This window comes from Pelodiscus sinensis, chromosome 1 (assembly GCF_049634645.1).
Source record: "Pelodiscus sinensis isolate JC-2024 chromosome 1, ASM4963464v1, whole genome shotgun sequence".
Taxonomy (NCBI): Eukaryota; Metazoa; Chordata; order Testudines; family Trionychidae; genus Pelodiscus; species Pelodiscus sinensis.
Genome location: NC_134711.1, coordinates 293,187,452 through 293,214,415, shown reverse-complemented (window position 1 = coordinate 293,214,415; position 26,964 = coordinate 293,187,452). Strand labels below are relative to the sequence as shown.

Here is a 26,964-nt window from a genome sequence, read left to right as displayed (position 1 = left end):
AGTGCCACTCCATGGGACAGTGTACCACACCCAGAAAGTGTGTGGGTTACAGTGGGATCCGAGAACTTATTAATCCATTTACACACATTTTAATTCTGAACCATTCTTCAAGGTTATTGATATACCTTAGGACAGTTCAATCTTTCCAAACTATTGTACCCCTTTCAGGAGTCTAATTATCTCATGAACCCCACATTTTGCCTCATTAAAAATGACTTGCTTAGAAAATCAGGCATGAAAATACATGTCACAGCACACTGTTACTGAAAAATGGCTGACTTTCTCATTTTTACCATAGTCTTATAAAATAAATCAATTGAAATGTAAATAGTGTTCTTATGTTTCAGCATATAGTCTATAGAGCACTAGAAACAAGTTGTCTGTATGAAATGTTAGTTTTGTATGGGTTTGCTAGTGCTTTTAAATGGAGCTTGTTGTTAAATCTAGGCACATAGCTAAATGAGTTGATGTACCCATCTGGGTTGACGTACCCCATGTTAAAAACAACTGCCTTACTGACATGTCTGCTAATCTCACTAACAGTGATTGTCCTGTCAAGGACATTGAACTGAGCCCTGATGACAGCTAACCAGATTTGGGAGAAAAAGGACTAAAGCAAGATGAGAAAAAAGAGGATGTAGAACTCCAGTGCATCCATAAAGTGTGATGAGATCCAACTGAAGGGATGTCTTTAATTTGTGCCTGTAGTAAACATTTGTCCATATCACAACCCCAGCACATAATCTGGTATGGTTCAGTGCAACCCTCAGGCTTTGCTCAGGAAGTCTAGAGTGTGAGAGTTTGAGAACCGCAGGCCTGAACAGAGTTGCATTGGCCGAGTTCCATTGTGAACATTGCTGAGTGTGTGTCCATGCTATACTTGGCTGTAGTCAGTGTTTTCCATGTTTTCATAAGCACTAGATTCAATCAGTGTTTAAACACAGTGGAAAGAAACTTTCTTATTAGAACAAAGTTATTCTCCGATAGAAAAAAGCATTAGCCAGCACTGCTTTATTCTCCACTCAAAATGAAGAATTCTCTTACTGCAATTGTTTTCTTCATGCTATCTTTTTCATGAAACTGGTGTAAGGACTGCATTTTCAGAGCTTACACTATTGAAGTAAGTATGATATTATGATAACTTCTCTCCACATGATTTTAAACAATTGAAAATACTGCAGCTGCAAAGAATCTAGGAAACAGAGTCTAAATAATAGCACGCAAAGTCTTGATTAGTGCTAGAATGTGCATCCCTGGGCTATATTTTTACATCTCTGGAATCTTATTTCAATATTGATTGCATAATATTGAGGGTTATTAATGAGTAACCCAGGACAGAGACTGATAATTAATGTAGTCTGTGGTCAACCCACTTCTAATCACCGCCATTTCAAAGGAAGGTTATTAATGTTCTTCTGATAGATCTTTCTTGCAGCAAGGAAATTTATATTGTAGAGGTTGTCGATGGAAAGACTGGTATTTGTGCTGGGCATTTGTGCATTCTTGTGCATCACGGAACAAGCACCATCGTAAGTATAGTGCTTATTAATTTTCTGCTTAATGACAAGTACCATGGGGAAGAAAATATAGCTAGATAACACTCAACTCACTGTTTCTTCACAAAACCCAGATTTTAGTCTTGTATTACTAGCATTTTAGGGAGGCAGGCATCTGGATGAAGATGAACTATCTATAACTCAATATATATATGATGGAAACTATACCTGTTGACATACAGAAGTATTTGGGGAAATGGATAGTGTAAGACACCATCTGATGTTTGGTGCCATCAACTGAAAATACATGTTTTTAAGTGTAAATATGCATATTTATATAGTGTTATTGGTGTACTACCTCTTATTACTTCCAGATATGTAAGCATGAGCCTGTCTAACTTTGCTCTCTATGAAATTGGCATTGGTAGTTATGATTAGCCTACAAGGTCTGTCCTTTCCCCTTTTGCATGTGAGATGAGTTTGGGGTAGGGCTGGCTGTGGTAATTCAGGGTGGATGAGACTTGTGAGGAAGAGGTTAATTGATTTCTATTGTATGTATGTTATTGTTGAGTTGGTTTGGTCTGAGGGAATTCACAAGTTTGTTTGTTTAGTGTTTTTTGAAAAATTTGCACTGGGCGGGTGCTTTTTATTGATTGTACAAAAAAATCCACATCACTCTATAATGAGTCTATTCTCTCTGGTTTTAGATTTCTTATTACTGCACCAAATGTGGTACATGTGGGAGAACATGAGACAATAACTGTTCAAGTACACGGAGCACAGAGCTCTGTCAAACTTACAGCATGCTTCAAGGATGAGATAAAAAATGAGCTACTATCAGACATGATTGTCTTTACCCTCAACCAAGAGAACAACTATCAGGAAATAAAAAAAATTATGGTGAGTCAACAATCGAGATAATATCCAAAAGCTGTCTTATACAAATCTGTTAGCAGCCATATCATCATGAGCTGGGGTGTTCTGAAATCACTATGTCTACACTGCAGGCTTTTGCCAGCAAAGAGTATGCTAATGAAGCACTCATTAGCATTTGTCACGCTGTCATTTGCATATTCTCTGCCTATGTTTTTTGCGCAAGAGCAGTGTAGATGGGTCCCTTTTGTGCAAAATCATTATACCTCCTTTTTTGAGGCATAAGGATCTTGTGCAAAAGGTTTTTTTGTACAAAATGGACCTGTCTACACTGCTTATTTTTTCACAAAAACCTCTTGCGCAAAAAGCATCAGCAGAGAATATGCAAATGACAGCCCAACAAATGCTAATGAGTGCTTCGTTAGCATACTCTCTGCCAGCAAAAGCCTGCAGTGTAGACATGGCCTGATTAGATGGGGCCACAGCTTGGATAGGAAAACTCAAGCTCTGTTTGGAGTGGTATTGCTGGTTTAGATGGAAGTACAGGTTGAACCTCTCTGGTCCAGGGACTCACTGGTCCAGCAACATCCGTGGTCCTGCCTGGGGCTTGGAGCTAGCCAGGGAGCTAGGAGCCTAGTGGATCTCAGGGTCGGTGGAGCCCGGCAGTGGCCCTGGGGCTAACTGTGAAGCCGTGTGCTGGCGCTGGCCATGGAGCCCGACAGCACCCTGGAGCAGCTGAGCCCGGTGTCCTGGGGCTGGCCATAGAGCCACATGTCGGGGATGGCTGTAGAGCCTGGAGGTAGCCCCAGCACTGTAGAGCCCAGTGGCAGACCTGGGGTGGCCGAGCCCATTGGTGGTGGTAGCCACAGTGCAGCACAGCCCATTGACAGCCCTGGGGAAGCAGAGCAGGGCTGCCAAGCCCAACATCCCAGGGCTGGCCACAGAGCCTGGTGGCACCCCAGGACAGCTAAGCCCAGCAGCAGAAGTATCTGGCAGCGGCTCTGCAGCAGCAGCAACAGCAGCAGCCCCAGGGCAATAGAGCCTGGCAGCGGCCCAGGAACACCCAAGTCGAGCATCACAGGGCTGGCTGCTGAGCCTGTTGGCAGTGGCACAAGCCCCAGGGAAGTGGAATTCAGTGGCGATAACAGCGGCCCTGGAACTGGCTGCGGGATCTGGCAGCACCCTGGGACAGGGGACATGGTGTCCCAGAGGCAGAGAACCTGGCTTCAGAGCCAAGAGTCAGGAGGGGAGCCCAGTTGGGTCTGCTGATGGACCCGGAGAGTCCAGAGTCCATCAGCAGAGGGGTCAGAAGTGCATGGTTTCAGTGGGCTCTTTGTGATGATAAGTGCTGTGTTCTGTGTGGCAGGTAGACTCAAATTCCTGACCACTTTTGATTTATAAAGATTCTGTAATTTTTTTTCATGAGACTGGAACATTGGCCCTGGCATCTTAGCAAAGTTAATTCACAGTTCCATTTAGATGAAATGGTCGTCTTCACTTTTATTACTGAGCACTTGTCTAGACTTGAACCACCCCAGCAGCACAGCTCAGCCACTGCAGCTACAGTGCTTCAATGTCGACACTGCCTATGCCAATAGGAGGGATTCTTCCATTAGCATAGGTAATCCACCTCCCCAAGGGATTGTAGCTAAATTGACAGAAGCATTCTTTCACTGACCTACCACTATCTACATGGGAACTTAGCTTGTCTTAACTATACCTCTCAAAGGTGTAGATCTGGCATACTTTGAGCAATGTGGTTATGCTAGCCTAATTTTCTAGTGCGCACCAGGCCTAAGACTGTGGTAGCCCCCACAGTGTGATAGGTACTTTCCAAACCCAGGAGAAAATACATCTAAGGGCTAGGATGTATGGTCTTCTAGTCTAAAAACATATGACATTGCAGTGAACAGTGAGTTAAGGAGATGCCACATTACATCCCAAAGCCTGTTTAGTATTCGTGGCTGTTGAAATAAGTCCTTAAAGTTCAGAAGAATTAAGATCTGGGGTATTGTTCTGGATCACTGCAGGGAAAATTACATTCTGTAAAATTCAGATTTGATCTAAATATTCCTAAAGTTCAGAGCTGCAGCTTTAGTTTGAAGTCCTTTCTAGAAAAGACATTTGGTGACACTTATTAATCTGCACCAGATAATGCTCTAATCATATGCCCTAACTTTGAATAAATAAAGGAATATGGGGTGATATTAGAGCAGCCAAATGGCATAGTAACAAGAATCTAATACATATTTAGGATAAAAACTAATTAGGTTTTAACTATATTTAAATTGAAAGCAAGGTGTTTTAAGATCTGGGAATCTAAAGAATACTAGGGAATATTAGGGTACGTCTGCATTACAGCGTTAATTCGAGTTAACTTAATCTGAAATAGTTAATTTGAATTAATCTAATTTGAATTAACACATTTACACACAAAACCTATTCGAAATAGAGTGTCTACACTGAGTGGACCCTGAACCGAAATTAAGGCTGGCTGGAACCAGTGCCGGCAGGGCATCAGGTTAGGACTTAGTGTGTGGGGCTGCTGCCTGAGGCTAACTGAGCTCCGTGCTTAAAAGAACCCGATCCCCCACCCCGGACAAACAGTACTCAGGGTACCTCGATGAGGGACAGCAAAGCAGTCCGGTCTTGGAGAGCCCTGAGTACCCGCACTCAGGACATCACAGCACTCAGGACACCACAGCACTCAACCACATGGAGCCAGAGCTGCCCCTGGGTATGCCTGGGCATATTGTGGGGTTGTTGCCATCAGACCGGCTGCACTTGCTGCAGGCTGCCATCCGGGGAGTCCATCGGGGGGCTGTCAGGATCCAGGAGGCCCTGCAGGAGAGTGTCCACCCTGAGGAGCCCTCAGAGCCACACCGGTGCTCCCTACTAGGGGCTCGTGCCACATTCCTCCCTCACGTCCTTCCACTTACCCCTCCCTAGCCCCCCTTTCTGATGTCAAGCAAAAGACACATACGTTCAAAACTAGAAACTGGGTTTATTGAACAAAACTGGGGGGGGGGGGAATGAACCTCTGGGGAGACTGGGAAAAGGAGGTGGGAGAGGGGAAGAGAGAGGGCGGGAGGGGAGGGGGAAACCTGGGAGGAGGGAGCTGGAAGGGGGAAGCAAGGGGAAGAAGGGGGAGGAGAAGCTTAGGGCCCAGGGTTGAGGGTTTCGCTGGACCAACTTGATTTTCATGCAAACCTGCTCCTGGGTTCGCATGTGGCCTTTGGTGTTCAGGTTGGCAGCTATCCTGCCATAGATGGCTGCATTCCTCTGTCTAGAGAGGAGATCATGGCCGTTGGGGGCATCCCCCCCAAACCTGAATAAGGTCCATGATCTCCACCCTGGACCAGGAAGGCTCCCGCCTTCTCCAGCCCCTGTCAGGCTCCTGGGAGCTGGCAGACTGCTCCCGGAGAGGGGTGGAAGACTGGCTGCCAGTGGCTTGCTGGCTCATGTTTTGAGGCCACTGGGTCAGGGGCCCCCCAATGGCCACTGCTGGCTCTGGGCTGGCAGGTTTGGAGCAGGCACTGTGGCCAGGGTCTACCCCTTTAATGGCTCTGGGGCAGGGGGGAGAGGAGAGTAAGTTTTCCTGGTTGTGTCCAGAGTGGCCACCAGGGCTTCCTGGAAGGGGCTGGAGGCCCCCTATTTTGAATTAAGTATCTACACAGCACTTAATTCAAATTAGCTATTTCGAATTTGGAGTTATTCCTCGTAGAATGAGGTTTACCAAATTCAAATTAAGCACTCCGCTCTTTCGAATTAATTTTGAAATAGCGGTTTGCATGTATAGACGCTATTAAAGTTAATTTGAAATAATGGCTGTTATTTCAAATTAACTTTGCAGTGTAGACATACCCTAAGGGAGTAAATTGTGTTTTTAATGCCAAAGAAATATTAGTCCCAAAACAGAAATACATTTGAGAACCCTCTGTATAAAAATTGTATGATAAACCATAAAAGTTATATAAACTCTTCAGCTATTTCATGGATACTCCAATCAGATAAACATCTTATGGCAAATTCTCAGCTGCTCTATGTTACCATAGTTCCTTGGACTTCACCAGAGCTACACTGAATTATATCAGGTTAGAATCTAACACTGTTCTTCTATTATATTCAGGTCAAGCCTGATTTGATGCCAGAAGACATGTTCAAGAAAAGACGAAAACCATATATTCTGCTTGTCATGGAAAGCAAAGAACTTTTTAAGGAACATGCTCAGCACACTCGCATCCTCCTGTCTTCCAAGAAGGGCTTCATTTTTATTCAAACAGATAAACCTATATACACACCATATACAAAAGGTTTTAAAAGTGCCACTTTTTAGAGGTTAAAAATGTTATGAATCATTTGGTTGCTCTTAGAGAAAATATTAATGGGAAAATTCTTCACTTGATGACAAAAACTTCACTATTTCCCCCATCCATTTGAGCTTCCAGCAGCTGTATAGGCTGCTGCATTGTGACACGGCCCTGAGTAGTGGTGCAAAAGGGCAAAGAAGTTTTTGTTCTTTTAGCCCCCTTAGAGAGGGGATCAGGGCCCAACAGACTCTGGAACTTCCTCTTCAAGCACACAACAACGACTCTCCTCAGGAAAAAAATTAAAGGGGGGAGGGAAAATGCTCTCACAGAGCTTTGTGACGGGCAAACACCCCCTCTTAGTGATTATGAAGAGACAAAGTGACCCTGGATTAACTTATAACACAGAGAGTTCAATGTTATATGCATTTTGGTTGCAATGATTAAGTGCCTGTTATGACACTGTAGTGCAGCGGTTCTCAAACAGTGTGCCAGGACCCCAACGTGGGTTGTGACCAGTGTTTTCTGTAAGCCGTGCACTTGTGCAGCCTCTCAGGAGACATTCAAATGATGCCCAGCTGATAGAAAAGAGGCCCCAGATAGGTTCTTTTGTTTCTACCGGTAGTGCACATGCACATGCCTTGGTGTAAATAACAAAATATTCTTCACATGGATGGAAAAAATCCACACATGGATGGAAGACATTAAAGGGAACATGGGGTTGTGATTCCATTTTAATGGGATCACCAAGGCTGGCTTAGACTTGCTCAGGCTCTGGGGCCAAAGCCAAAGTCTGAATCCTACCACCCAAGGCCAAAGCCCAACTCCCACCACCCTCAGCAACAAAGCTCAGGTTACAGGTCCTCTCCCCAGGACTGAAGCCCATGGGTTTCAGCTTTGGACCATCACCCCTGGACTTTGGGTGGCAATAGGGCTTGGGCAGACTCAGGGTTTGGTTCCTCACCCCTCTCCTGGGATAGTAATTTTTGTCGTCGGAAGGGGGTCACAATGCAATGGAGTTTGAGAACCCCTACTATAGAGGAAGCAAACTTACTCCAGGAAACACATTTGTCGATATTTAAATTGCTTCATATGGTGTAACCTAAAAAGATAATGGTAGTTTTTTATTACTTTTCTCATTATTTGATTTGCATTCCTGAACTGACTGATTCCATTAGTAACATGAAAATATAGAATGTATATTTTAGAAAGGTACAATGAAATCCTCAGCTTTACTGTTTTTGTTAACTAGTTAAGTACAGGATCTTCACCTTGAACAATGCAATGAGACCTGCAAATGAGAAGATTCAAGTCAATGTACTAGTGAGTATTTAAACTGGGGTAGGTAATTTTCAGGAGGTTCAAGAGTGAGGCTGGTTCCAGTGATGGCTTTTGATGGTGTCACTGCACTTTTGTTGACAGTTGCGAGAATCTGGTTAAAAAAAAATTCTGGCTTCTGAAACCTCCATAAAGCTGTTGTGTTTCTGTGGCGAGAGTGGAACCCACACATCTTCTGGGTGTGGTCTCTGTCCCTTGTAGTGGCACTTAGACCACTTACAGAGAGAAAGAATGAGTTTCCTCTACAGCCTTAACTGAGAGCCAGCTGGCTTTTAACTCAAGCCGTAGAGGCTCATGCACTAAGCCAGTGGTTTTCAAACATTTTTCTCATTACCCAGTTGAAGGAAATTGTGATGTCTGTGACCTGTTATGATATGACTAGAGTGTGGGCTCTGGGGTGGGACTGAGGATGAGAGATTTGGGGCATAGGAGGGGGCTCTGGCTTTGGGGGGAGGGTCATAGCTGGAGCAGGAGGGCTTACCTTCAGCGACTCCCCATTAGCAGTGCAGCAGGGTTCTAAGGCAGGCTTCCTGCCTCTCCTTTCACCACAGACCATGCTGTACTCCAGAAGGAGCCTGCAGCAGGTTCCTGGACAATGGGAGTGTGGAGTTAGAGCTCGGGGCAGGGGCAATGTGTGGAGCCCCAGTGTGTGGAGCACTGTGCACTCTTCCTCCCCCTCCCCCTCCCCCTCCTTCCCTCCCCTTCTCCCTCCCCCCCCCCCCCCCCACCACCTAGGCCTGCTGCCGGCAACTTCTGGGGCGCAGCGCAATCTGCAGAGCCAGAAGAGTCATGTAGCTTTCCTTAGCACTCCCATTGGTCACCCGATCCCCCTGCAGCAATGAGACCCAGTGCCTGACATTCCTTGATCCTGTACTGGATCATGACCCTAAGTTTGAAAACCACTCTCCTAAGCTCCGGAGGTCCCAGGTTCGGTTCAGCCTGTCGGTGTTACAAGAGCATTTGTCCACTGACAACCAAATAGAGACCATCAATTCATTTCATATGGCCACTGGACAGCTATCCTATGATGACACCTTTCAGTCCTTACCAATCGGGTTCAAACTTGAACCTGTAAGCAGAAGAGAAAGGCTCTGTTAGTTTCTCATCTGGATCTCATGCGGAGAACTTTGTAGGGCAGACAGCAGAGAGAACTGTCAAGGCAATTTAGTGTTTCACTCAGAAGTAATTCTTCTAGCCAGAGGAGCAGTGGTGTATGCTGGTTGTGAAGGGAATCTGATATAGTCCTTCTTGTCTAAAGTGGACTATGCTGGTGGGGCAGGAAAGTGGATTCCTAAGGGAAGGAAAAATGAGAGCAATCTTACTGTTTCCACTCCCCAAGATCTAGTTGCAAACTTCAGTTCATGACACAAATGTTTTGTTCTGAGGATATGAGCTGTAGTTTTGTTTTGTTTTTTCCTCAATAGAATTCAAAAGGAATGGTGGTTAAAAAGTCAGCGTTGCAGACAAAGCCGATGACCAGTGGAGATTTTATGATACCTGACATTGCAGAGTAAGTTACTGTGGCATAATCTTTGTGTCTCAAAGATTAGAGCAGGGGGTTTCCACACGCTGTCCTTGTCTGCAGACACCACTCCTGCAGCTCCTACTGATCAATAACAGAGAGCCATGGCCAGCAGAGGCTGTGGGGTCAGAGCCTGTAGGTGAGGGGCAGCATATGGAGCCATGGCTGTACATGCCAGCTGCTTTCAGGAGTGGTGCAGGGCCAGGGCGGGCAGGAGTAGCCCTTCCTTAACTCTGCTGCTCCATCCTTGGGGCAGCAGATCTTACTGATCTTATTAACTGGGAGCACCAGATATTTATTCTAAAGATGGCTACAGAAATACACTGTTTCATTTTTATAACAATTTCCCCTTTGCTACTAAGTGTTGTTTAATTTTGCCATCCTTTGTTAGAGCGGGGAGGTGAATATAGCACAGGGTGTGTTACAAACTGTGCAATTCAGTCGAGTTTGAGAGAGATCAGATGGATTTTAACCATCTACGGAAAACTACAACAGGATCTAAACCTACGATCTAGTGATGTTAAATTGTGATTGATTAGCTAATCAAGTAGTCAATGGAATTTCCATTAACTATTTGATTAGTCGATGGGGGGGGGGCACTTGTGACCCTCACTGTGGCTCTGCAATTTAAATGTAGTAGGGGCTGGGCACACAGCAGCCCAGCTTCTACTACATTTAAACTGAAGAGCCACAGAGGGGTTAGTCCCCGTGGACGGCATGAGCCAGGACTAAGCTCACACTGGCCCCGGGAGCTAACCCTACTGCAGCTCTGCCTTTTAAATGTAGTAGTGACTGCTGTGGCTCTGCCTTTTAAATGGCTTTTACTACTTTTAAAAGGCAGAGGCATAGAGTAGGACCCAGTGTGAGCTGCTTCAGTCCCCGCTCATGCCGGGTTCCCCGCTGCACCTCTGCCTCCCCTGCTCCTTCTCTGGTGCTGCAGAGACAGTGCTGGTGGGAACCGGCATTTAAGCAGCTTCCCTCCACTTTGCTGCCTCTGATACAGAGGTAGCAAGGGGCTGGGGGAATGAGAGTAGTTGACTATTAGACTAGTTGTTTACATCCATAACATGATGATAGGCTACAACTAAGTAACTAAAGTCTCACTCCCTGCTGGGTGGTCTGGTGAGACGTTCCGGCCCTGGGCAGATGAATTGATTTCTCTGTGTAGTGTCTGTCACTCCATCACTCACCACACAGACAAGCACTTAACACACCTACGTATATCCTATGCTACTCATGCACCCTGCGATGTGCACATACACAGCATGTCTCTACTTGTGCAACCATTGCTCTCCCTATCACGAGAAAAAAATGACATTAAAAATATAAAGATTAAAAACAAGAAGAAGTAAAGGTGCCTTGCCCTGGAGTCACAAAGCATCTAAGGGTGTGATTAATAAGGAGCCTCTCCAGTTCTTTAACAGATGAAGGAAATGTTTCTCGTTTGGCTAGATTCAATGACATTTGGCAGGAAATGTTGGCCCAGGCATGTGTGGCCCTGAGATCTCTGTGTAAGACAAGGTTGAGATCAACTGCTTAGTGCTTCTAGATGTATTCCAAATTATTAAGACCCCATTCAACACACTGCTTAATTGTAATCACATGCTAAAATCCCATTGACTTCAATGAGACTGAAGTACATGCTGAATGTTAAACGTGCTTAAAAGCTAAATTACTTAGTGCTCCTAGCAATGAAAATTGACTCTTGTGAATATATAGTTACGATCTTCTTCATATGTTGTTAGGGGTAATCTGTGTTCTGTGTAGTTTGCAACAAGGTAATTTATTGGCTTGTTCCTCATACTCTCCAAAGTGTCTATTTCAATCCAGACTTCAGTGCATCAGAGAGACATGGTCTCCCCATCAGCAAAGGGAAATTAAAATGAAGGAGATACATTGCTGAGGGTGTGAGAACAAAGCAGAGACTGTCCTTTGGTTTCAAATGTTGGGGTTTCCCCCCCCCCCTTAGTCTATTTAGCAATACGTTAACTATGTTTAAATTACTTTGAAAATCTATTCAGTGATAGAAACTTACCTCTGTTTAATCTGAACACTAGGCCTGGCAACTGGAAAATCCTGGCTTGGTTTGATGGCTATGAGCTGTCCAATGGTTCAGCTGAATTTGAAGTTAAAAAGTATGGTAAGTTCAGGTTTAATTGGGAGCACGAGTAGGTAAGGTTCTGGCTATATCTCAGAGAAGTATCTGGTTGTGTTTAGATATTAGATCTTCCATATAATGGCGGGACAAATGGGCGTGATAGGCACTGTCCCTAGTAGGAGGTGATGGAGCAGCACTTAATGGGATTATACCTCAAGGAGGTGTAATCCCTCGTTGAGTTCCCTGGTACATATTTTAGTGTGCAGTCTCCACCATCCATTCAGTATGTCTGAACTGGTGTGTGGGGCCACATCTGGGTATGGAAATTGTATGGCGGGCTATGAATGCTCACAGCAAGGCCCTGTCCCTGTTCTCTAACCCAAGCGATGGGTGGGTGGATCAGGGAAAGCCCCTGATCCTGCTCCCCAGCCTGAATACTGACTGAGTGACCAGGCAGAGTGGGATAACCGTTCTCAGAAAGTAGTTATGAACAGTACACAATCTTATTGGAAGGGCATAACAAGTGGGGTTCTGCAGGGGTCTGTTTTCGGAACAGTTTTGTTCAATATCTTCCTCAATGATTGGCATAGAGAGTACAATTATTAAATTTGCAGATGATACCAAGCTGGGAGGGGTTGCAAGTGCTTTGAAGGATAGGGTCATAATTCAAAATGATGTAGACAAATTGGATAAATGGTCTGAGGTAAACAGGATGAAGTTTAATAAGGACAAATGCAAAGTACTCCATTTAGGAAGGAACAATCAGTTTCACACATACAGAATGAGAAGCGACTGTCTAGGAAGTAGTGCTGCTGAAAGCGATCTAGGGGTCTTAGTGGACTACAAGTTAAACATGAGTCAACAGTGTGACACTTGCAAAAAAAGCAAACATGATTCTGGGTTGCATTAACAGGAGTGTTGTGAGCAAGTCATTCTTCCGCTCTACTCTGTGCTCATGAGGCCTCAGTTGGAGTATTGTGTCCAGTTCTGGGCACCACATTCCAAGAAAGATGTGGAGAAATTGGAGAGGGTCCAGAGAAGAGCAACAAGAATGATTAAAGGTCTAGAAAACAAGAGCTATAAGGGAAGACTGAAAGAATTAGGCTTGTTTAGTTTAGAAAAGAGAAGACTGAGAGGGAACACGATAGCAGTTTTCCAGTATCTAAAAGGTTCTTACAAGTAGGAAGGAGAAAAATTGTTCTCCTCAGCCTCTGAAGGTAGGATAAGAAGTAATGGGCTTAATCTGTGGCAATGGAGGTTTAGTTTGGACTTTAGGAAAAACATCCTGCCTATCAGGGTGGTTAAACACTGGAATAAATTGCCTAGGGAGGTTGTGGAATGTCCACCACTGGAGATATTTAAGAGCAGGTTGGCTAGACATCTATCAGGCATGATCTACTTGGTCCTGCCGTGCGGGCAGGGGACTGGATTCGATGACCTCTCGAGGTCCCTTCCAGTTCTAGTGTTCTATGATTCTATAAGCACTGGACCTCACTCCCCAGAGCAGAGCAATTAAGTTTGAGGGCTAGATTAAAAGCTTCAGTGGGTGATATGAAGCCACAAACCATAGTTTGCCCACTCTTGCTCTACTCCCTCCAGAGTGCCTTGTGCCCCAGGAGATGCATGGAAGAACAGCCTCTACACTTGGCTAAAATGATCCAAGGAAGTTTTTCTTCATTCAGCACACAGTCAATCTCTGGAACACATTGCCAGAGTGTGTGGTGAAGGTGAGGAGTTTAACAGGGTTCAAAAAAGAGCTAGATAGATTCATAGAGGTTAGGTCCATCAATGGCTATTAGCCAGGATGGGTAGGAATGGTGTCCCTAGCCTCTGTTTCTCTGGAGGTGAGAGACAGGGGAGGGATCACGTGCGGATTACCTGTTGTGTTCCCTCCTGCTGGAGCATCGGGTATTGGTCACTGTGGGCAGACAGGATTCTGGGCTGGATGGTCCATTGGTCTGACCCAGTATGGCCGTTCTTATGGTCTTATATGTGAGCTGCTTGATTTGAGGAGAATTTTCATCCTCTCATCTCTAGGCACCCCTGTAAGGTCTAATCATGACCTGACCCCACGCTGAAGTTCTTTGATGGAACTGGAGAATTTAATAACGAATGTACTCTGGTGAGGAACAACTGGCTCTAAGGGTATTACTCAGCCAGCGGACCTGAGTCTGATCTCACATATATTTTACATATGCAAAATGCCACTGACTTCAGTGGATATAAATCAGAATTTGTGAGATCGGGCTCCTGTCCATAGTCTCTGTCTCTATGCCACTGTAACAGTAGCTCCAGCGATTGGCTAGCAAGAGGGCTATCAAGGCTTGCTCGGCTTTTGCCTAACACTTCATTGGAGACTGCTACGTTGTCCGCACATCTCTCAGTGCAGGAACAAAAACTGCCAATTTCCCCAAAGGTTTGTGCATTACAAACTCTCAGGAGTTGAAGGCACATTCAAAATGGGAACATTTTTACACATGATCTTTATTTTGTGTGCTTTTTTGTGCAGAACTGCCATCTTTTGAAGTCAGACTTGTCCCATTTGAACCATATTACCATATTTGGAACAAGACCTTTACCTTTGGTATTTATGCAACGTACGTACATTTGAGTGGTGTCGTTTTGTTTTGTTTTGTTTTGTTTTGTTTTGTTAATGAGGCTTGGAGATAAAAAAAATAAATGAGCTCTTTCATAGGCAATGCTATGACCTACAGATGAGGAACTGAGGTGCAGAAGCCCAAACTACAGTACTGTTAACATAACTATGTTGGCCTGGACCAGTGTTCCCTCTAAGCTGTGCAGAAGCAGAGCTTCACAGGCGATTAATCAGCCTCGCCCAGTCAGAGGCTCAGGGCTCCCAGCATGGAGCTGACTGACTGGGTGAGGCTGATAAAACATCTGTCAAGCTGTGCTGCTGTGCAGCTTAGACGCAACACTGGCCTAAACTGGGGAAAAAGTGCTTCCTGGAATGGGAAAAAAGACATAATTATGCTGGCAACCCCCCTTCCCACATAGACAGCTATCCCAGCAAAAGGAGTCCTTTTGCCAGTATGAACTGTGGCTCCACTCAGAGGCTTTGCTGGTAGCTCTATACTGGTTTAGCCGTGTCATCAAAGCTTTTGTAGTGTAGACTAGCTCAGGGATTAAGTGATGCACCCTAGGTCTTCACTTTGTATGTCTACGGCTTTGTATATGAAGCTGTCAAAGATTATAATATGTATAGGGTCAGTAATTCAGTTCTAAATAATCATTTACCAAGGCACAATATTAATTCATTTCTAGGGCAAGGGACACTTTTGTTTCATGTTCATTAACAAATGCACATTAGACTGCCTACTTTGTGGATATTACAATCATTATTGCTGCTTCTTTCTTTTTCCTATTAAAGGCACTCGTATGGAAAAGGGGTAGATGGTGTGGCATACGTGCGATTTGGCATAATGGAGAAAACTGATAAAAAAAGTTTTCTCCCAGGCCTGGAACAACAGCCTTTGGTAAGTACAATGTGTGAAAATTTATTAGTGTATATCAGTGGCTCTCAGACTTTAGCAACCAGAGGACCCACATTTTGATGTACAGTTTTTCAGGGACTTTTTAACCCTCCCACTCAGCCCTTGCCTCATCCTCTTCACTGAGGCCCATGCCCCTCCCCCAGCCCTTCTCTTAGACACTGCCCTACTCATTCCACACCCCCCTCCCCTCCTTCACTCTCCCTCATCCCCACTCACTTTCACCAGGCAGGGTGTTGGGGCACACAAGGGGTTGTGGACTCTTGGAGGGAGTCTGGATATGTGAGAGGGTGCAGGCTCTGGACTAGAATAGGGGGTAGGGATGCAGGCTGTACCGGGGAGTTTGAATGTATGGCATGGTGTGGACTGCCATCTCTGGGCTTGGGCAGAGGGCTGTTGTATGGGAGGAAGTGTAGGCTCTGGAAAGGAGTTTAGGTGTGGGAGGGGGTGTAGGTTGTGGGCTGTAGAAAGGGGCTGAGGTATAGGAGGAGTTTAGGGGGTTAGCGCTGATTTCAGGTGGCTACTGACTGGCACATCCCTCTGGCAGCAGCTCCTAGTCCAGTGGGGGAATCCAGGGGTCTCCATACACTACCCCTGCCTGTAGCTACCATCCCTGCAGTCCCATTGGCCTAAGTTCCTGGCCAATGAGAGCTGCAGAGTCAGTACTTGGGGCATGGACAAGAATGGCATGGAGTCAAGATCCCTGCTCTTTCCCCATCTTCCTAGCACCTCCTTCACAGCAGAGAATCCCTGGCATGAAGGAAGTGCTGGGAGAGAGGAGGAAAGGGGGGTGAAGTTTTTCAGTGAGACCCACAGATCCCTCTGGAGTACCCTTGGGGACCCCCAGGATTCCATGGACCCCTATTTGAGAAAAGCTGGTGTATATTATTGAATATCAAGTCATATTTAATATCAAGTCATTGATGGCAAGTCCTTTTATGTCAGCAGAGTTCAATATTGTTGAAGTTCATGGAAATGTAATAGCAAATGGCATTAAAACAATGAACCATGTATACTGTAGCCACTTCACTGGAAATGTAACATAACTTTTAAATCTAATACTTGTCAAAGCACCAAAAGCAATTATATTCTTTACCTTGATTTTAGATACAAAATGGAACAGGAACAGTCACTTTAAGTACTACATCTTTGGAAGAAAAATTAACACAGAACATTACTGCTCTGGAAAGGCATTTTTTGTATGTCGGTGTTACAGTTATAGAAACTGCAAGTAAGTAAACTAAGCATTTCCTGATGTAATCCACAACATTTTCATTGGTCTTTTCCCAGGACAGTTCTTACTGAGTGAAATCTTAGTCCGGGGAGCTTGTTTTCACTGCAAAATTAACACAGGTCCTTATCCAGTTGTCTGCACACATGGTATATATGCTGCAGGCTTTAATATATGCTTTTTATACTTGTTTACTCCTCTCCCACACATCACTATGCACACACAGTATCCTTAGCATGTGCTTTTTTGCCTTGAATCCATGTTGGCTTGCACAGCTGAGGGATGGCTTAAAGCTAACAATTTCCTGTGTGCTTTAAACTGTCCACTTTGCAGGAAGGATACAGCCAGGGGAGCTGACAGCCTGTGCAGGCCCCTGGGTAAGGTATACAGGGGCCTGGTTCTGTGCTCCCAGAAGGGGTGAGGTCTCAGCCCTCAGAGCCATACAGAGCACTTAGCATGGCACTCTGGTGGCAATCTAAAGGGCTTGGGGATCCAGGCCCCTTTGAATTGCTGGGTCCTGGGGCAACTGCACCATTTGCCCCTACCCCCTCCATCAGTGGGCCTGGATACAGCTGTAGCTAAGCCTGTGTTCAGATAGTCCTCCAGTGCCATCCCATATTGCTGGGTACTATATGTTCCAGGTCTTCTTGTTACTTCCTACTTTCCACCCATGCACCAGAAGCTGCTTGCCCATCACCATTTAACTCTTCATTCCACTGAGCCAGCTCCATTTCCGACTCAGCACCGCTCTGCAACAGAGCTCTAGACCCTGCTCAACAACCAGCATGCTGCTAGCTCTCCAAAGCTGCACACCATTGTTATGTCGTGGGGAGTTTCAGAGCATAGGAAGAAATCAGTGGAAAGGCAGAGAGCTGGAGTAGGTGCAAGTGTCCATTTTATTGCATAGCACAGAACTCACCAGAACAAGCCCAGACTAGCTGGGCTGACCCCAGTGACCTACTCAGTTACCATAACAACAAGATCTATATCTACAACCCAATATACAACAACCATGGTTCTGGTTAACCAGCGGTGTGAGAACATTGGGAGCAACACTAGAAATCTCCATTTGTCTAAGAACATCTAAAAGAGGCTAGTGAAGATGAGACTGCTGTTCAATGCAGGTAGTGCATTAAACACCTATAGATCTGTTACCTAAAGAAAGAAACACCTAAAGACCTACTACCCAAATCACTGTTGCCAGATAATAGATATCCTCATACTTGCTATAACGTGGTCTGAGTTTTAACATTGTGGACCCCATTATTCATATAAGGACATACATAGCTGATGACATCTATTCAGCAGGGGCTGATCATGGGAGGAAGTGTCAAAAAGGTGTTACTGAACCGTTTCTTTCTCTCTCTTCTCTCTATCCACACTGAATATTAGCTAGGAATGTAATCGATTTTTTGTAGCAAGAAGGGGACCCAGCCAAAATCAGTGAATGATAATCCTGGATAGGTGGTCTGGGTAGGAGCTAATTGCCAAGTTATCAAGGTTTGAATCTACAAAATAAAATATCAAACAAGCATGTTAGAAGTACTTGCCAAAGTAGAAAAGTCTCCTCCCAGAGACCTCAGGCCTGATTCTTCCACCATTACATATACTGAGTAAGACCTGCTTTTCAGAGTACTCCCAATGGAGCTAATTGTAGAGAAAAGAATCACTCAAAGCAAGTGGTTCAGTCAAGCCCGCAGTAAAAAATGAAGCTCTTGAAGTGACAGAGTCCATCATCCTTACATCAAGTAATACCTTCAACAGTACTATTAACAGCATATCAACAGAAATATTACCTGTCTGCACCCAGTTTACAGAAATGCTAAAAATATTAGCATTAACCTAAACGTTTTCTGTTCCCCAAATTAGTCTCTGCACTGCATTTTCTCTGCAAGGACAGCAAGAAGGAATGTGAGCAGCAGGTGTAGGATGTTCAGAGGGGAAGGGAAAACTGCAATGTATACATGACAGAGGGTGGAGAGCAGGAAATAACAGAAGGATGAGAGATACACAGTGGCAATGTAAAATGTCTATAAACCCATCTTAACTGGCTATGTGGCTGCTTTGCACAACTGAAGAGCAGCCGGAGGATATCAGGGAATGCAAGGTCAAGAAAAGTGATATTCCATTATAAACTAAGCCATGAGTCTTTGGAAATGAAGTCTTAGCTTCATTCACCTCTGTTGCACTTTAGTTTTCTGCTTTTGTGGATGACGCTTTAAGATTTGTGTGGGAAGAAAAAAGGTCTTGGGTCATTAAAGGTGTTTTCTATTCATAGGTGGTGAAATTCAGGAGGAAGAACTCAGTAATGTGAAGTTTGTTAAATCTCCTTATAGTGTCGACCTGTCCAAAACCAAACAATATTTTGTGCCTGGAGTACCTTTCACCATTGTGGTAAGTAACACTTAATTTGCAATATCTCTTTTCGTCCATTAAAAAAGACTCATCTAGCAGCTGTTTTGCCCATAGAATTCTCAGTTGCTTCCATGGGATTTCTTTGTGAAGTGTACCTGTCTGGCATAGGCCCAACATGTTACTGGCTATCTGTGACATGGGGGGGGGGGGGGGGGGTTGTCCACTCTTGTAGAACACCCTCTTGTAGTCCTGTGTTCACTCTGTTGTTACATTCACTCTTTGCTCTGTATGTGTGTGTGTGTCCGTGCACGTGTGTATACCTCAGTTTCCCCCAGCCACTGCATCACTCTCTACATGAGAAGTGGGAGGCTGGTCATGACTCACTGCAGAAGTGTATTGGGCCCAGACACCTGAGGGCCAGACATAGGAGATAACAACTCCTGCCCAGGAAGGAGACAAAGGATAGGTGGGGCTGACACCAGACAAAGGATAGTTCCTAGGGGAAAGAGTCAGTCTCAGCTGGGCTAGGAGGAAAGAAGGATATTAGAGCAGGAAAAGGGGGGAGAAGGGCCCGGGACCCTTTCTCCCCAAAAGGAATAATGCTGCCTGCTCTTGGTCCCTGTGTTAACATCAGTCTTATGCTATGCTGTGTCCTGGTGAACCAATAAACCTCACCCTAAAAAATAATTGAATTCTCTTATTAATCCAGATTGTTTTAAATAAAAGTTTCTTTTCATTTGCCTTCTGGCTTTTTGAGCTGTCAGGGTTAATGTTTTCAAATTTTTCTGCACAGTTATCATGACTAGAAACTTACTCTTTATGTGTATCTGTCTGTCTGTCTTTATTGACAGTATATTGTAGAGTAGACCTGTACAGTTGCTGGGTGTGGGTGGGAGCAGTATGAAACAGGGCTTGCCCCTGAGGGAATTCTGCACTAAAAAAACCAAAATTCTACATATTTTATTTGTCAAAATAACACAATATGATTGCACCAGTTACAATTATCTTGGTAATTTATTTCAAAATACCTGTCAAAAAGTATGTCTGTAACAAAAGAGACAACAGAAAAGATTCAGGATTTTTTTTTTGACAAATAGATTCCTTACTAAGCATATGAGTGATAATTCCAAACTACAATATAGCTCCATATTTCCCATACACTTCACAAGTAATGCAAATGTTTCAGGGATTCAAAGGTAATGGAGGAGGTGAAAGAGAGGAAAATAATTTCTGGGAAAGTATCCAGGAGTGAACCTGTAGAGTTGCTGGGTGTGGGTGGGAGCAGTATAACAGGATTTGAGGGTATTTTGGGGGCAAGGGATTGTTAGGAAGTTGGTTCCTCTGTGCAGATTCTGACTGACCCCTAGACTCTCTCCTAAACAGTCAGGCACATTTACTTATATCTTCATGTGTTTCTGAACCCCATTCAGCCACCCCCTTCCCTTGTCTCCAGGGTTATGTCTAGACTGCAGGGGTTTTTCGAAAAAAGTGGCCTTTTTTAAAAAAAAACTTCACCTGCGTCTAGATTGCCACTGAGTTCTTTCGAAATTAAATCAAAAGAACGCAGCAGTTTTTTCGACAGTGGTAAACCTCATTTTATGAGGAAGAGTGACTTTTTCAAAAGACCTTTTTCGAAAAAAATACATTCTTGACCGCAAACAGGGCTTTTTCGAAAGAGAGCATCCAGATTGCCTGGGTGCTCTCTTTTGAAAAAGCGAATTGCTTTTTCAGAAAAGTTGTGGCTGTCTAGACACTCTCTTTTGGAAGAAGCTTTTTCAAGAGATTCTTTTGAAAAAGCTTCTTTCAAAAGAAGCGTGTAGTCTAGACGTACCCCAGGTGTCTTTGCTCCCCCTCTCCATGAGTCTGCATCCCCACTCAACCACCCTTCTTCCCTATCTCTATGTGGACCTGTATCCCCTCACTCCCCATCCCCATGTGGCCCTACACCTCCTCTCAGCCATCCCTCACCTCCATGTGTCTCTAAATTCCCCACCCATTGTCCCAATGTGTCCCTACCCCCAATTCCCAATCAGCCAACATTCCAGGCTGCCCAATCCCTAGCCCTTCTGAACCAATGGCTATGTGATCCCCCAGCAGCCCATGTGCCCTCCTCTGTCCATCCCTCCCATATCCCATGCCTCCTCATCTGGACCTATAGGCAGAGCCCTATGAGGAATGCACTCTCTGCTGACTCCCAATCAACTGCTGACTGCTACTACCAGTGAGCTGGCTGTGGCTGTTGTGGTGCCACACCACCCCCTGTTGGGCAAAAGACGTAACTGCAGCATCTCTTCAGCCAAATGGATATTCTGTGGGGGAAAAAATATTTGCAGACTGCAGGGCACATGAATTATGGCCTTGAGCAGTGGCACAGAGTTCCCCCAGGAACATATGCTTAGGACAGGTCTGGCACAACAGGTAGTTATCCAATAACAGCAGATAACAAGATGAAGCCACCTCCTGCTTCTCTCTCCCATTGGTCCAATTTCCAAATAATAATTTTAAGAGTTCACTAGGGGTCTATGTCCCCTGCTCGCTAAGCTCACCAAGCCCCCCCTCCACCTCCAATGGCCACTTTCACAGCCAGAGAGCCTGTTAATAGAGCACTGAGCCCGGCTGCGCTCTCCATGGCCCCAAGTCACTCATACCCTTCTCTGTGCACACCACACCCTGAATGCTCTTGGCACATCCCTCCCGCTCACACCCTTCAATCACCAGCCAGTCCCCCCTTCTCCTGCCCCACTCGCCAATAAAATAGTCCATGGCCCACATCCCACCCCCTCCTTCCAACCATAGCTCCACCTCCATTCCTACACCCACCATCTTCCCTAGCCCCCCCATGTCCCTCCTTACATCCCTACTCCCACCTCCATTCCTACACCCACCCGTCCTCCCTAAACTCTTCCCACCCCACACTATGTATCCCTACTCCTACCTATTTCTTCCTAGAGTTGCCAGGTGTCTGGTTTTGAACTGGACAGTCCAGTATTTGAGCTTTCTGTTTGGGAAACAAATTGAGAAAATATAAATATCCGGTATTTTCTAAATAAGGTGTAATATAGATTGTGACATAATGTCAAGTGTGTCTGGTATTTTTGTTGAAACCATCTGGGAACCCTATTTCCTCCGTATTCCTACACCCCCACACTGCCCATCCCCCTGCCTCCATTCCTATATCTCCTCACCCTACCATCCCCTCTCACCACACCACCCATCCCCACATACACCCTTATCCCCTTTCCTCCCTTTCCATGCATACCCTGACCCCTCCCATAAATAGGCACCCTAACTAACAAAGAAGTGGCACTAAGCACACAGGAATTTCTGGGGGTGGAGGGCTGCTCTGGGTGCTGTGACAACAGGATCTGGGCAGCTGCCTGGCAGAAAAGGTGGCATTGCTGAGGTGCTAGGGAGATGTCTGTAGGCAGAAGAAATGGAAAGGAGGCAGAGAAAGAGGCTAGAGGAAGGATTAGACAGTGGAGTTGCCTTTGGGATGCCAGGTTGAGAAGTGGGGATGGGAGTCTGTGAGGGGGCAAGAGAGGGGCTGAGGACACCCATGGATGATGGAAAGAGGGCTAGGGAGCCATGCAGTGAGGGGGGTCTTCGGGTGCCACCATGCAGAGGCAGGACCCCTCTACCCCCACTTGGCCGTGTTGGCAGCTGCTCTTAATGCTGCTGGGCCCCCCTCTGTGATGCCTCAGGGGTTGCTGGTCTGCAGTGGTGGTTTCCACCAGGGTGGCTCGGTACAGAGACAGCTGAGGACACAGAGCGCAGAGCCTGCCTCCATTCCCGGGGTGAGTGGGCCACGCTCCAGGTCCTGCACCAGCTGAACCAGCCCCCTGGCTCAGGGAGCTGAGAGCCCCTGCTTGGGAGGAGCACGGCCCTGTGGCCCTCATCCCTGAGCAGCAAGCCAAAGCTCAGCCTGCCCCATGCACATGGTCACACACCGCAGGTAGCTGCCAGAAGGGGACATGGTGCAGTTGTTGCTTTCCCTGAGCAGGGAGCTGCCAAGGCTGGCCAAATGCACAGCCAGTGCTTCCTCTTGGCCACTGGGCCCTGCACCGCTTCCCCTGTGGGCCTGCTTCTGCATGACACCTCAGGCCCTCTGGCCCGGGAAGGCCCCTGACATGCCCAAGTCTAGCTGCCCCAGAGCCTCTACCTGGGGTTTCCCCTGCAAGCAATGGTGGCGACACTGCTGCAGCCCCATTACCTGTGGCAGGCTGATCCAGCTGCTGGATGAAATTGCTCCCTGCCCTGGACACTGTTCAGGGATGAGCAAAGCCGCCTGGCAGCCCGGCCTGGGCAGATTCTGCCGCCAAAGGGTCCTGCCCACTCAACTCTGGCAGCAGCCTTTTGGGAGGCAGAATCTGCCCAGGCCGGGCTGCCAGGCAGCTTTGCTGGTGCCTGAACAGTGTCTGGGGCAGGGAGGCCCAAAATATCTTTCCTTGTTTTAAGATTTTATTTGTATCCTGTCATTTGCCTGTGGAAATTTTCCCCAATAGGCCTCTGTGTCTTCTGCTGATGGTTCACCTGCTGCTGCTGTGTCTGTTACTGCAACTCTGAGCCGAGATGGAAAAGACCCAAGGAAAAAGACTGCACTTTCTAATAAAGAAGGTGTAGTATCGTTTGTATTCAACATTCCTCGTGTGGCACGGAAACTACAAATAATGGTAAAAAAATTGTTGGACAACCTTTCACAACGTTTTACGGAAAATGAATGCCCACAATGGTTTTGACGGAAGCTGCAAGTCAACTGCAGCATGATTCCTTATATCACATGGGCACCTTTAGAAAGAGTCTATTGAAGATGTTACAGAAAGTAGGATCCTGATGCTGCAAATCTTTTTGCACCTGAATAATTACATTGATATGATTGAAACTATTTCTCTGCTTTAGGATTCTTTGCATTGGCAAAGGTTGACTGACTCATGCCCTAAAATTGTACTGTAAATTAGTTAGCTAAAGTGTAATCTTCTCAGAGCAGGGATCAACTCTTTATTTTCCCTCAACGTACCTGTGGTGCAATGTATGTTAAATACTAATAACAGCCTCAGAGGGGTAGCCATGTTAGTCTGTATCTGCAAAACCAAGAAGTGCTGTGGCACCTGAGAGACTAACAGATTTATTAGGGCATATGCTTTCGTGGGTAAAACCTACTTTATCAAATGAATTGGACTGATGATGATGAACTGTCTAATTCATCTGATGAAGTGTTTTTACCCATGAACACTTATGCCCTAATAAATCTGTTAGTCTCTCAGGGTACGTCTAGACTGCAAGCCTCTTTTGAAAGAGGCTTTTTCGAATGAATATTTCGAAAAAGCCTCTTTCGAAAGAGAGCGTCTAGACTGCAATCACTTCTTTCGAAAAAGCAAGTCGCTTTTTCAAAAGAGAACATCCAGGCAGTCTGGATGCTCTCTTTCGAAAGAGCCCTGTTCGCATTCAATAGTGCCTTTTTTCGAAAGAGCACTTTCGAAAAAAGGTGTTATTCCTCGTAAAATGAGGTTTTCCGTGGTTGAAAAAACTTCCACGTTCTTTCGATTTAATTTCTAAAGAACGTGGCAGCAGTCTAGACGCAGGTGAAGTTTTTTCAAAAAAAGTCCACTTTTTTCGAAAAAAAACCTGTAGTCTAGACACACCCTTAGGTGCCACAGGATTCCTTGTTGTTTTTACTAATAACAGTGTATTTATGCTGGGTTTGTGGTAGGCAAATTTTGTCAAAACATAGCTTCCACTTTCACAATTGGCAGAAATGAAGGAAAAATCCTGAGGTCACTACAACATTTTGTTCTTGGGCAAACTCCTGAATTCAAATGGTACATCTATGCTTGGGGAGGTGTAATGTCTATCTTGTGTAAAGACACTTGCTGGCTTTGAGCAAGTTAATATGCATTGTAACTGCAGTGGCATGAGTGGTAGGAGAGCTTAGTCACATGAGCAACCACCTAGGGCTTCAGATGGGATTATATTCCCATGGCTAGACTATCCTGCTGTCTGTGCTACTGCAGCTGCACTTTTTGGAGCATGCTAGCTTAACAAAAGCAAGTGTGCATGCATTTACCCAAGCTAGAAATTGCACCTCCAGCTGCAGTGTAGATGGATTCATAGTCAACTTCTGATGTCAGTGGGGCTGCAGGCAGGACTTATTTGTAGTACAGGGTTCTAATAATAGACATGACTTGATGCATACCAAACAGGGAAGGGGTGAGGTGAGACATGACAAGGGGCAGATCTATAAGATCACACAGCAACTTTGCATAGTCATTTGTGAATTTGAATGGCTGCTCATTTAATTTTCAAAATACTTATTATTAGTCATTATTAAGCCACTTATTGTGGGAGTCACTGAGCAAGGAAAATACCAGAGACAAATATAGCAACAGCAGAGTGAGCAAAGAGAAAAAATAAGGTTATAGAACTTTTTCTTGTTTTGAAATCATCTGGCTTTACATACAAGCTCCTAGACTTAGCGCATTGTGGTGACTCTACTCACCTTCTTGTGCTTTCCAGGTGATACATGAATTAAAGTGATGCCTGATATTGTCTCTTAATTGGCATGCTGTTTGCTCTCTCCATTTCTTTCTTCACAGGTGAAGGCTGAAGAGGGGAAGCCTGGCATGGAATCAGCCGGAACCAAAATCACTGCAGAGAGATACCAGTCTGCGACCCAGAACTACCTTAGTATCAATGTCCCACACAATGTCATAGCACCTGGAGATACTTTACATGTTACCTTGAACGATATCCACCACTCCAGAAGCAGTAACATTGATTACTTCTATTTCTTGGTTAGAAATAGGACTGTGACAACAATACTTTGTGTTAGAACCAGGCCAGCTGACAGGGGACAGACAAAAGGGACAACTGCCTTGGAGCCTGGTAATACAAAAGGGCTTAGAGCTCCTGGCCACCCCCACCGCTACTGAGGGAAGTTCCACACAGAGCGCTCTGGGCAGCACTGAGGGCTGGGGATGAGGCTGTGCTGCAGTCCAGGTAGTGCTGAGGGCTAGCTGCCCCAGCCCCACCCCTTCTACCTGAGGTCCTACCTCTTCCAGGGGTGCAGAGCAACCTCCCTCGCACACAGGCCTGGCGAGGCTATCACCCCTGCTGGTTCAAACAGGTCGTTTTACAGTTTATAAATGTACACAGTTGACATTTTTCAGGCTGGGAGAAAAGCATTTTTACATAACATGCAGATTTTGAGGTCTAGTGAAAAGAGATAGAGATCTATACATGTGGCGTTTTTAGATCTTTTGTGACATCCATGAACTCTTAATTGAAGTGAATGGTACTAGATTGAAAGCTTTGAAAATAGAAGTCCTGGGGAGAAAAAAATGCATGATCTGATTTTCCTAAGTCTGGGCCAAATTTATACCCAGTTCTAATAGCTCTGAACTTGGACCTTAACACTTGCAATAAGCCCATATTTTTCTTTCTTAAACTTTAGTCTTCATAGTCCTGAATCTCATTTACACTTGGGCCTTTTTACATCACTCTTTCAGTGTAGAAGGGCCTCAAAGTTGGCAGACGTTCATAAATAAGAATCAGACAGTATGGCTTTGTCTACACTGCAGGGTTTTTGAGCAAGTAGCTTTTTGCAGAAGAGCTCTTCCGCAAAAACGTCTTGCGCAAAAGTGCATCCACACCTGAAAAGCGCATTGCAAAAGTGATATGCTTTTGCACAACAGAGCATCCACACTGCATGGACCCTCTTGTGCAAGAAAGCTCTGATGGCCATTCACAGAATGGCCATCAGAGCATCTGTGCTTTTTCTGATAGGCTCTTTTGCTCAAGAAACGCCTGCAGAGCGTCCACACCTGCCTTTTTGCACAAGAGTTGTAGCGCAAAAAGGAGTTATTCCTCATGGGGAGAGGAATAACTCTACCGGCAAAACCCTCTGTCCTGTCAATTTACTGTAATTTTTTTTGTGCGAAAACACGCTTGAGCTGTTTTTGCGCAAATCCCTTGTAGTGTAGACATAGCCAATGAGTTTAAAGTGCAGCCATGTTGCTAGCATCCTTTCATATCTTGCAATGTTTCTTCCAAATATATAGTTCTAATTTTGCAAGCAAAACTATACTTTTTAAAACTTACCTAGGATCCAAAAGTCCAGCTCACCCTTTCTAGCTAATGCATCATTATCTGCAACTGGAACTGGCCAGGATTTTTTTAGCAAAACATTTTTCAGTGGAAATGATCTGTCAAAACTGACACTTTTCACAGGAGAGGGCCAGG

The 26,964-nt window shown here is 45.2% G+C and overlaps 1 protein-coding gene across 1 annotated transcript in view; it reads left to right on the top strand.

The window, feature by feature from the left end:
* Positions 1-962: 962 nt before the first annotated feature.
* LOC102454722 (complement C4-A) overlaps positions 963-26,964 on the top strand; it is an 82,002-nt gene continuing 56,000 nt past the window's right edge. The window contains exons 1-13 of the mRNA XM_075919120.1: positions 963-1,120; positions 1,423-1,529; positions 2,204-2,396; positions 6,499-6,682; positions 7,929-7,999; positions 9,439-9,524; positions 11,594-11,676; positions 14,144-14,231; positions 15,023-15,128; positions 16,251-16,374; positions 18,653-18,768; positions 23,232-23,399; positions 25,320-25,517. Of these exons, the coding sequence (XP_075775235.1) occupies positions 1,465-1,529; positions 2,204-2,396; positions 6,499-6,682; positions 7,929-7,999; positions 9,439-9,524; positions 11,594-11,676; positions 14,144-14,231; positions 15,023-15,128; positions 16,251-16,374; positions 18,653-18,768; positions 23,232-23,399; positions 25,320-25,517 (1,482 nt within the window). The 5' untranslated portion in view covers positions 963-1,120; positions 1,423-1,464. The remainder of the gene's footprint in view (positions 1,121-1,422; positions 1,530-2,203; positions 2,397-6,498; positions 6,683-7,928; positions 8,000-9,438; positions 9,525-11,593; positions 11,677-14,143; positions 14,232-15,022; positions 15,129-16,250; positions 16,375-18,652; positions 18,769-23,231; positions 23,400-25,319; positions 25,518-26,964) is intronic.